This window comes from Drosophila gunungcola, assembly GCF_025200985.1.
Source record: "Drosophila gunungcola strain Sukarami chromosome X unlocalized genomic scaffold, Dgunungcola_SK_2 000043F, whole genome shotgun sequence".
NCBI lineage: Eukaryota > Metazoa > Arthropoda > Insecta > Diptera > Drosophilidae > Drosophila > Drosophila gunungcola.
Window position 1 is genome coordinate 194,937 of NW_026453191.1, and position 12,406 is coordinate 207,342.

The 12,406-nt window shown below is 34.7% G+C and overlaps 1 protein-coding gene across 1 annotated transcript in view; it reads left to right on the forward strand.

Moving 5' to 3' along the window:
- Positions 1-6,960, forward strand: part of LOC128260871 (acetylcholine receptor subunit alpha-like) — a 70,230-nt gene extending 63,270 nt beyond the window's left edge. Inside the window, exon 10 of the mRNA XM_052994172.1 lies at positions 4,710-6,960. Within this exon, the coding sequence (XP_052850132.1) occupies positions 4,710-4,910 (201 nt within the window). The 3' untranslated portion in view covers positions 4,911-6,960. The remainder of the gene's footprint in view (positions 1-4,709) is intronic.
- Positions 6,961-12,406: the final 5,446 nt, after the last annotated feature.

Genomic DNA, 12,406 nt, shown 5'->3' on the forward strand with positions numbered 1-12,406 from the left:
AATTTCCAATCAAATGGCATTCACAGTTAAAATTTTTTCAGATTTTCAATTTTCTGCAAAAATGATGATGTACCCCCTTACAAAAAAGTCAGAAATTTGGACAAAATAAATTTTTCAAAAACGTTTTTCAAAATTCGGTTTTTTTGTCAAAACTAAATTATATGTTTTCAATCGATCAGGGATGGATGACATAGGTTGTCAGCTGTTCAAAATAGCAACTCTTTTGACTTTGGGCCTTATTTTGGCAAGGGTACAACAAAAAGACTCTTCAGAAAAAATTTTGCTTAAAAAATCGCCGAAAAACCCCAAAAACCCATTAAAAACTTGGTTTTTGTGTCAAAACCCTGGGAATAATGGTCAAATGTTGGAATGTCATACACCGTGTGAATTCGTAATAAAATTTCCAATCAAATGGCATTCACAGTTAAAATTTTTTCAGATTTTCAATTTCTGCAAAAAATGCTGATGTACCCCCCTTTCAAAAAAGTCAGAATTTGGACAAAAAATAAATTTTCAAAAACGTTTTTCAAAATTCGGTTTTTTTGTCAAAACTAAATTATTTGTTTTCAATCGATCAGGGATGGATGACATAGGTTGTCAGCTGTTCAAAATAGCAACTCTTTTGACTTGGGTCTTTTATTTTGGCAAAGTTACAACAAAAAGACTCTTCAGAAAAAATTTTGCTTAAAAAATCGCCGAAAACCCCAAAAACCCATTAAAAACTTGGTTTTTGTGTCAAAACCCTGGTAAATAATGGTCAAATGTTGGAATGTCATACACCGTTGAATTCGTGATAAAATTTCCAATCAAATGGCAATCACAGTTAAAAATTTTTCAGATTTTCAATTATTTGCAAAAAATGATGATGTACCCCCTTACAAAAAAGTCAGAAATTTGGACAAAAATAAATTTTTCAAAAACGTTTTTCAAAATTCGGTTTTTTTGTCACAACTAAATTATTTGTTTTCAATCGATCAGGGATGGATGCCAAAGGTTGTCAGCTGTTAAAAATAGCAACTCTTTTGACTTTGGGTCTTATTTTGGCAAAGTTACAACAAAAATACTCTTCAGAAAAAATGTGGTTTAAAAAATCGCCGAAAACCCCAAAAACCCATTAAAAACTTGGTTTTTGTGTCAAAACCCTGGGAAATAATGGTCAAATGTTGGAATGTCATACACCGTTGAATTCGTAATAAAATTTCCAATCAAATGGCATTCACAGTTAAAATTTTTTCAGATTTTCAATTTTCTGCAAAAAATGATGATGTACCCCCTTACAAAAAAGTCAGAAATTTGGACAAAAATAAATTTTTCAAAAACGTTTTTCAAAATTCGGTTTTTTTGTCAAAACTAAATTATTTGTTTTCAATCGATCAGGGATGGATGGCATAGGTTGTCAGCTGTTCAAAATAGCAACTCTTTTGACTTTTGGTCTTATTTTGGCAAAGTTACAACAAAAAGACTCTTCAGAAGAATTTTGCTTAAAAAATCGCCGAAAACCCCAAAAAAAACCCATTAAAAACTTGGTTTTTGTGTCAAAACCCTGGGAAATAATGGTCAAGTGTTGGAATGTCATACACCGTTGAATTCGTAATAAAATTTCCAATAAAATGGCATTCACAGTTAAAAATTTTTCAGATTTTCAATTTTCTGCAAAAAATGATGATGTACCCCCTTACAAAAAAGTCAGAAATTTGGACAAAAATAAATTTTTCCAAAAACGTTTTTCAAAATTCGGTTTTTTTGTCAAAACTAAATTATTTGTTTTGAATCGATCAGGGATGGATGGCATAGGTTGTCAGCTGTTCAAAATAGCAACTCTTTTGACTTTGGGTCTTATTTTGGCAAAGTTACAACAAAAATACTCTTCAGAAAAAATGTTGTTTAAAAAATCGCCGAAAACCCCAAAAACCCATTAAAAACTTGGTTTTTGTGTCAAAACCCTGGGAAATAATGGTCAAATGTTGGAATGTCATACACCGTTGAATTCGTAATAAAATTTCCAATCAAATGGCAATCACAGTTAAAATTTTTTCATATTTTCAAAATTCTTACAAAAAAGTCAGAAATTTGGACAAAAATAAATTTTTCAAAAAACGTTTTTCAAAATTCGGTCGGGAATATTTAGTATAGGTTGCAAGCTGTTTAAAACAGCAACTTTTTGGCTACGGGGGTTATATTGGCAAAGGTACTGCAAAAAGACTTTTCAGAAATAATTTAGTTTGTAAAAATCTCCAAAAACCCCATATAACTCATTAAAAAAAGTTAAAAAAGTTGGAATGCCATACACCGTTGAATTCGTAATAGAATTTACTGTCGAATGGCACTGATAGCCAAAAATGTTAAGCATTTGCATATTTTCGTAAAAATTATGTAATTTAAAAAAAAAAAGAAAATTGGTCATACATAATTTTCTTTCCAAAATTGACAGTCAAAGGTTAATAAATTAATTTTTCTGAATCTAACGAGCACTCAAAATATAGATCACATGCCTTATTTATTTTAAATATTTTGCAATTGTTGACAAAACTTAAGAAAAAACCAATTTTAGTTTCCGTTTCCTGATTTAACTCATTATTAACTGTTAATCCGCTCGAAATCGCCATAATGGCAAATAATACTACCAATACAGTCCAACAATACCACCAATAAGCTGAAGTACACTTAAGCATTTCAATGTCCAATTTCCAATGTTCTGGGGGATTCGCTTTAAAAAAAAATATGTTTTCGTGTCCCAATGGAAAACGAATTTTCCGTGCTTTTAAGGAATGCCGAAATTGCTGCACGCCAGTGAAAATAAAGAGGAGGAAACTGGAAAGCCGGAAGAAAAGAGGACAAGTGGCCCAAAAGCCGCTTAACGTTTGGTCAGAAAAGGAGGGGGGGCACCTGAGAAAGAGACCGAAACTGAGACGGAGAAAGAGACAGAGATTAGGACAGTCGACCAAGTCAGTTTGGGTTTTGATGTTAATAAGCCTGGCGCAATAAATTAGAGCGGCCTAAGGTGGGATTTATTGGCACGTCGATAATCGATGGCCAGGACTCGAGATTCGAGGCTTGAGTCTCGAAACTCGAGACTCGAGTGCCTAGATACCTTGGTCAGGACCTAGTTGTTGATGATGTCCGACTGTCACTGACTCTGCCCTTTTGTTGACCTTTCCCGGTCCTTTTCCCGGTGTCCATATGTGTGTCCGTGGGGCATCGCCTCTATGGACGGACTTATGCCGGCTGCGCCAAAAGTTTTAATGACTTTTCATGCGCCTTATTGCGCGCGAATATGGCCATGCCCTGCCATCGCACACTCAGCGAAATTTTGTGTACAATGCATAAAACATAAAACAATGTATAAAGCATATGCTGTAAAACCAAAAATAAATATAAATTTGATGTTTTTTAAAACAGCTTTAGTTGAATGATCTGTGGCATTTTCTGAAAGATTTCAGTCCCAAAAAAATTATTTTTGCTTTGCATCCATAAAAATGATTAATAACAGAACTTAAAGAAGATTTTTTCTTTGAGTGCGGCCTTGTACGACTGGTGGTTTGCGTAGTTGCGAACATTGCTGTTGCTGCCGTCCTCTCATCATAATGAATGTTTTCTTGTGGCATCGAACAAAATGCCAATAAAAGTATTTTATTAAAATTACGCACACATTCAATCATTATTGGAATGTCCTGCCGGGCTTAGCAGCGAACGCGAACGGAGTGGCACCGGGACTGGGACTGGGACTGAGACACTCCCGGACACTTGGACAGAACTAGGGCACCTCCGGACGGAAAATGGAGGGAAAAGGACACGGGGCAGGGAACAGGAGACACAGGAGTCAGGACACAGAAAACACAGCCCAGACGCAGTGTTGTCAACTCCAGACTTTGACTTTGACTTAATTTATTTGTTAACAATTTTTTGTTTTATCCTTTATTTTTTTAGTCATATATAATATATCGGTCTCAAAAAAAAAATAAATGATGATAAAAAAAAAAGTAAGCACTTTTGGACCTTCGGTTAAAATAATATTCGGCTATAAAATGTCCAAGTTGGCTACACTGCAACATCGAATGCTGAGAAATGCGAGACAGCTTTGGCGGCATTTACATTGAGTGCGTGTCACTTGCGCCACGCCCCTTGGGTGATGGAAGGCGCTGGGATGGGGGCGTGGCATCGGACTGACTGGGGAATTAGTCGCAAGACGCGTGGACAAAGTTGAACATATTGCCTGGCTTATGAACTCCAGGTTCATCGCATGTATATCGAATGAATGCCAATAGAAGGGGGAATTTTGTTTGCTACAAAATGTTATGTTTTTTATTAAAAACAGTACTACAACATTTGTGTTCATCAAAGATATGCTTTCGTTTAATAAAGCTATGTTTATTGTTTAATGATTTAATCAAACCGAATTGATAAACTAATGATAAATAATGATAAACTAAAAGTGGGGATTAAGAAACTAAATTAAATAGGTCAAGTAGCATAATCATTTTATAAACTACAAATGTTATTCAATTAATTTATAAGGCTATCAAACAAAGTTAAACAAATAGTCTTTGTTTTCTGGTCATTTAAAAACATTTAAAAAAACCACTGAACGCCGCATATAATTGTGTTCAACTAATGCTGTTTAATAACGAGTGGCGGTTTGAATAAGTCAACAGCTGTTGAAGTGCAATTAAAGCTAACCAAATGTGTTTTTTTACCTCTTTTTTGAACAGGTGAAAGAGGACTGGAAGTACGTGGCCATGGTGCTCGACCGCCTGTTCCTGTGGATCTTCACAATAGCCGTGGTCGTCGGCACCGCCGGCATTATCCTGCAGGCTCCGACGCTCTACGACACCCGGATGCCCATCGACATCAAGCTATCGGAGATCGCCTCGACGACGGCCAAGCCCAATGTGGCCAGGCCAGTGTTGTAAGCGGATCGATAGGTCGATAAGTTGACAGTTCGATAAGTTGATGAGTCGGTGGCCCGATCGATATCGCAGTGTTCCGGGAAACTCACACCACACACAGTCTGAAGAAGCCAACAAAAGCAAAACACAAGTAATGAATGAAATTCGCATTTGTTTTTTCTTTAACAACAAACAAGAGAAGGGGTAAACAAAAAATAACCACTAAACTTGTTCAAAAAAAAAATAACAGAAACGAGAAACGACGACGAGAAACCAAGTAACTATAACTATAAAATTGTATTTGTTGTATACATAAAAGGTATAACTAACTATAAATAATTTGTACACTAATGTTTAAACAGGCAAACGATGCTAAACGAAGCGGTTTTTTTTCTAGGCAAAGTAAATAAACAGAGACAAAAAACAAAAACAAAAAAAAATAATTAAGTAAAACCAATTCAACTGAAACGAAGCGCAAAATAGTATGCAACAGATAATTAAATACGATTTATGGTAATAATTGAGAGCGAAATTAAATTAGTGAAATCAAATTAGCCTAGCCAAACATCAAGAATAACGAAATAAAACAACAAAAAAACAGTGTGTTTGTTGAACAAGAAAACGATGAGAAGGAGAACAACATTAGTTAGCTAAGCGAACCAAAATAAAGGAACAGGAAAGAAGCCGACAAAAAAGGCAAATATATATGTATATGTATGTGTACACTGAGAGAAAAGCGGATAAAAACAAGAGAAAATGTTTGATTTAAGAAAGCTATCTTCTTCAAGACCCATGTCCTTTAAATAATATTCGCCTTGCCGATGAAATCCACTTCTGATTAGGAAAATAAAAGACATCAAAATTTTTGATGCAAACATACTAAAATCCATTTTGAGCAATTCATCCATAATTTTTTTATATTTTAAGAAATGTTTAAATCTAAAGTGGAACTCTTTTTAAAAGTAATTTATTTGGCTTCTGTTGTTCACATCTGTTATTTACCATTCAATTTAATTCTAAATAATGTTTCAACAATAAACTACGTTTCAGCTAACCCATACTGTTTTCGGGATACTTGACATGAAGAATGCTTTCTTAAATTATGAACAATTACGCCTAATTTTTTTTCTCCGCGTGCATGAGTGTGTGTCGCCGATGTGTGTGGCTGCAAATGAGGCATGCAAATTAGTGAAAATAAACCGAGGAAAACTAAGGGGAAGAGAATGGGGGAAGTGCAGCACCAAACCCCCGGAAAAGCCAAAAAACCCCCCTCCACGATTTCGCCTTGGGGCAATTAGTTAGCACAAAGCTTTAGTTATTATGCCCAAGTGTACGTGGGCCTGTATGCGTGTTGGTGCGAGCGCATGTGTGTGCATAGTAAATAATCACCATTAGAAATTCAAATTCAATTTTGGCGCTTGCACTGCCTAATTGGCAAAAACGCGTCCAAGTTGCTCACGTTTCTTTTTGCCGCCCAATTAACATTTCCCACGCTCGCCACGCTCATAATTTATGATAATTTTCAGTTGCATAATTCACGAAAAACGATAAAAAAAAATAAACTCAAAAGTTAGTGGAGCTACCTGCAAAATAAAATAAGTCTCCCTCGCCTTCTCATTTTTGCTGGTGTTATATGGCGATTGCTTTATTTGCAGCACCGTTTATTTGCCTTACACTTTTTATTGCTCATAAAATCAAATGATGCCTGATTAGGAGAAGCCAACAAAAAAAAACAGAAAGGACATTGACAGCAGGGGAATCCCCCCCTTTTTTCAGACAAAACAAAAAAAGAAAGTTTTAAAATGTACGCAGTTGGCCTGTCTAACATATTTCTGTTAGCCGAGGGAAATTTTTACAGCCGACAGGCGACCAATTTTTCATTTGATTTTGCGGGACCACAAAAGGGAAATATTTTTTATTGTCATTCAACTTACCATGTAAACTTTAAATTTCAAATAGATTTCCATTAAAAAAATTAAAAAAATCAACAAGTTCTTTTAATTTAATTAGCACAATAAAATCAAGCTTATATTTATTATTAAAAACAATTTTCTATTGCTATTAATGTTCTCTTCTACACAAACATTTTGAGTTTAAAAAACATAACTAAGATATTACTAGTAATTATGATTTTTATTATTTATTATCCTAGCGCGATAAGTTTGTAGCGCTAGTTAAAGTTTATTTCAATCCCAATAATATTCTTATTAGACTAACTGTTTTCAAATATTATTTAATTTAAATGGTTCGTTTTGTAACATTTGGAATTTATATTATATTTAAATTTGATTTTGGATTCTTTGTCGCCTGATCCTGAATTATTGTCGAAGTCAACAAAAACAAAAACCACAATGCGTGTGTCGTCACAAGCAAGTGTCAATCACAGACACCGCAATGCAATTGCTCCCGCCACGCCCCCTGGGCCCCTCTCCCCTCTACCCCGCCCATATCACACACAACACTTTTCCAGTTTTTAATTAAATAAATGCAAGCGAAGAGCTATGGCAGACAGTGTGCCAGAGGGAGATGGGGCGATGAGTGAAATGCACACAAAATGAAAAGCCATTAACGAAATATTATATCTGAAGATGGCGGGAGTGGCGATGTCAGCTGAATCCGGTTTGGGATATAAAAAAAGCACAAATTTCTGAAGTTTTTATGCACTGAGAGAAACAATTTGTTTATGTTCGCGAAGATTCAATTTACAAATTTAAAAAGTTTCATTTGGATATTTTTTCTCATGGATTGGGCTTTTTTAAGGGGCACGATAAAAACATTTTCAATTTAAGTATTTCATGAATGATTCGCATTTTGCAATTCAATAGGACTTATTTGGGATAGATTTTAGGATTTGTTTTAATGATTTACAGTTTCAAAATGCTTTGTGACCAGAAAGAAATTTCAAATTACAAGGAACAGAAATTATTCGATTTAATAAAAGGATTCATAACTGGGATACAAATTTAAAAAATAGGTTTTAATCTAAGGAGCCACAAAAAACCCTTAAAAACTCTTTAAAAGCCATTCAATTCCAACTAAATCTCTAGAGCTTTTGAGCTTAGGACGCCTAGGAAGTGGTATTTCCTTTCCGTGTAGCTTTGATGTTATTTAAGCGCAAGGCATTTAATAGGTTATATAAGTAAGCCCGGAATGGGGCAGTTGGAGACCGCAAATCATAATTGTTGCGGGCACACAGGACACAACAAAAACAATGGGGGAAATGGGGAGTTGGGCCAATAAGTGGGTGGTCGGTGGACTTCTCCCCGAAGTCGTAACAATGCAAACTGTGTGGCCACACACAAAAAGGACATTAGCCCTGCTCCTTGCCAGATCGCTTTGCTTTCTGCTTTTTGCTTTTTGCTTTTGGCTGTTGATTTTGCTTTTGCTTATGCTTTTCCCTTTGGCTCTCACTTTTGCTTTGTTTCATTATTTTTCTTCTATTTTCTTTTTGTTTTTGGCCGCCAATGAGCGATGCGTATCAGCAGCGAACGAAGCCAAGAATTCGGTCTATTTGTTTGTTTTCACTTTGGTGGCCTAAATGTATTCACAGTGGAAATTCCGGTGGCAGGGCAAATTAAGTTAAGACGAGGGAAGTCGGGTGGGAAAAGAAATTAACCAGTTCATAAACAATTCATACACAGCTTAACACAATTTTTGACATTCTTGATATTTTGATTTTGGTGCCCTGAATTTGAAAGGCTATAAAGTTGCACAAGGGATAGGAGTTTTTAAAAAATATTTTTTTGTCTAAACTTAAAGGTAAATGTCATTTTTGGTTACCTTATTTTTCGCCAAAAAAAGTTTGTTATATTTATTGTATATATATATCAACAATTATTAATGTTTTCCACTGTCTTAAATCAACTGTTTTATACAAGTTTTTAGCCGTTTGTTTTATACCAAACATTCCACTCTATAGATCTTCTCGAGACTTACTCACAAGCGACCCTAAAAAAATATCTATGGGCAGATGTAAGGTCCTTACCCTTTCATTGCCTAACTACAATCTATCCGTATCCGGTGTGAACATAAATGATTCACAGCCAGTTAAGACATTTAAATCAATGCAAGCCAACCGTTTCCTTATATCCCCTCCAATGCACCATTCAATTCGAATTTAAATTTTAGGCTTAGCTCCGTAACGAAATAAAAAAGGGAAACCGAAAAAAAACGAGGAGTGTATGGCTAAGCCGGCAATATCCATCATTGAGCATTTCCCACTGTACCAGCAATTTATCTATGTGTCTATGTCCATGTTCCCGAGTGTCGCGTGTCGGCCCCCAAACGCAGTGGGCAATACAAAAGCAATCATAAAGTTATAGCCCGGCCGAAACAGTCGCTACTTCGGGGCAACTTCCCCTGGACGGCCATTTCCACTACCGTTCCCGGTTTTCGGTTCGCTTGCCAGCCAAAAACTCGAAGCAAAAACCAACTTTACACCCTTGGGCGACATTTTCCACCGGGCAGCAGCCTTTTCCGCACCCACAATTGGATCCACCAACACCCTAGGCCAGTACTGCTATCTTGTCCTTTTTTTGCGGACAGATATGTCCCTTTTCGCTGTTCAACTAGTTTAATTTGTTCAGTAAGTTTTAATATTCAGTAATTTTAAACTGGCTTACATTGCAAAATATATGGTTGTTTTTTAAGCGTATTCTAAGCGGTATGACTTTTCATAACTTTTTGATATGGTTTGTTATATTTTCATTTTTTAATTTAAAAATGTTTTAGTATTTTGTTGGTTTGCGTTTAAAATTATATGAAACGTTTTATTTTGTTGAACGTTGTTGATTCTTAATTTTTGCTACCAATAAAATTTAAAATATCTTGCTGGCATCTCTAACCCACCCACGCTTTCCCTCTCCCCCATTTTCCCGCCCCATATCGTTTAATGTGCTATCTATGTTTCTGCTTCTGTTTTTTGGCCCACCTTTTGGCTGAATGAGAGCGGCGAATTTATTGCTTGCTAATAGGAAAACAGCCTCCCTCCGGACTTTTCTCCAGTTCTCAGCCCTACACCCTCGCCCAAAAAAAAAAAATATTCTGGCTGGTCAGGAGGACAAAGTTTGTCGACAATTTGTTGTTTTTGTAACGGGGGCGGGAGAGGGGAAATCACCCAGAGCAGAGGAAAAATATGTTTTCAACATAATTTCATTCATTATATTTGAATTGTTATTGTTGTTGGTCTGTTGGTCTGTTTGTCGATGCTGCTGCTCATTTTCAGCAGGCTCATTATCGGCCACGCCCCCAAAAATACACAAAGACCCACACACCCACTACTTGGGCGGGCATTTTGGCTAATTTGAATTTGATTTCATTCGGAAAGTTTGCCGTTTTTGGCATTTGTTTCATGGCGCTGTTTTGATTCTTGCGACAAGTGCAAATGATTGTATTCGTAAGTTGATTAATTGTAAACGAATGCGAGACGGGGGAACAGTGATTTTTAATAATTCAAGAACCCAGAAAAAAATATCTTTAAATAAGCCCAATGTTTCTAAATGTTCGACTGGACTAAAAAAATTGCCTGTAAGTTCACAGAATATACCAAACCTTTCAACGTTCATGGAAAAAAAAACACAAAGTTTAAAGAAGGCAAGTGCTCAAAATTCTCTAGATATAATGTTTTTGCAAAAAGCTCACCGAAAGTCTTTTATAGTCTTGGTTTTTATCACTGCTGTAATGAATCTTGAAATTTTAAATTTTTTCCTCGAAAATTTAAAGTAACAAAAAGGATATATGGATTTTTTGCCCTTACAAATTGTCTTAAAATTCGCTGAAAACATCCTTAGCACAATTGAAATGAACCTCTAAGGTTTCACAGGAATAAACAAATAGATGTTCCAAATAAAGGGATTTACGAAGTCCTCTCTCGGCGCAAACATTTCCGAGTGCGTGAGTGTGCGTGCGTGTCATATATATCACTAGACCCTAACAAAAATATGGAAAACAAACAGGCGTTAAAATAAAATTAACTTATTTAAAACGTATTTATATGGAAATTGGAAACAAACAAACGAAAAAGTAAATCAAGAGACAGAGAAACAAAAATGTAAAAATGTTGAAATATTTTTTACAAAACAAAATGGGCAAAACTAACAATATGCCAAGGGGTCAAGGGGTTAGACTTTGGACATTAATTGAACTCGACTTTTTGGGGTCGCTACCATTTGCCACAAGACATTGTGAGCTCCAACAGTTTATACATAAGCACATAGATATACACATATATATATATAAAGATATTTGGGATGGGGGCAAAGTGGGGCCGGCGAAACTAACACTAAAATTATAAACGCGAAAGTCGCATAAAGGGAGACATTTTTTTTAGAACGTACCTTTAACAGAACGTTTAAGAAGCGTTCACCCAGAACAACTAACACTAATTTTAAAGCATACATTTAATAGTAAAATTAACATTAACATTAACATTAAACTTAAACTAACAGAAGAAATTGATAAGCGATATACACAGCAAAGAAAAAATTAGCAAAATTGTTTAAAAATGAGCGAAGCAAACCAAAAACGAATTGATCTAACTTTTAAGAACATAACACAAATGAACAAAAAAGAACAACAAATTAAAAAATATATTTAAACAAAGCAAAGAAAAAAACTATAAAATTATACGATTTACAAAACTAAGACAACAAATAATTGTAAAAATAGAGACCACTTTTTTTTGCTCAAAGCCAGGTGGGGCATCCCTCACCCTCATTCACTTTCCCAAAAAAAAAAAAAATGAAACGCAAAAATAAAATATATTTCGCGGCACGTAAAAATTTGTTCGTCACGAAAATAAACCTAAAAAATTCAACACAAAACGATTTTCTAAAAAAATTTGCAAGCATTGGCCAACCCAAAACCAAATAATGTTTAAAATTAAACTAAAGCCAAAACAACACTCAAGTAAAACCACAAGAAGATAAGAAAAAAAACGAAGAAAAATTATAATTAAAATTTAGCTTCTAGTGAGAGAATTTTTAAAACAAAGCGAAAAAGAAATGATAGAAAAATGCCCCAGAAACCAAAATAAGAATCCATGTTAACAAATCGAGAAAAGATAAATATATAAATGAAATTATAAGATCGGCTAGCCGACACTGAAATACCCTTGCAATCGATTTAAAACGTTTGAGATCAATAATGAAAATGAACCCATATACATATATATTAAAACTCAGAATAAAAATCGACCTTAAAAAATGAAGTTTTTTATGTTAATTTTTGTGCTTAAACAAAAAACTAGAAAATCTAGGGTAAATAAATAACCCCTTATTTAAAAGGTTTTAAAAAGGGATTTTGTTTCACTTAATCTGGTTTAATTTGTTTTTCACAATGTTAAATTCTAAAATTATGAAAAAAGCTTAAAAAAGAAACTTTGAATATATTTTAAACAATTTTCTGACTGGTATTAAAACCCTTTCGGATTTTAATAATAAACTTGATTGCATACAATTTACAATTCTTATTTCTAAAACTAGGATCGATTTTTATTCAATTTGTAGAACATGAAAACATAT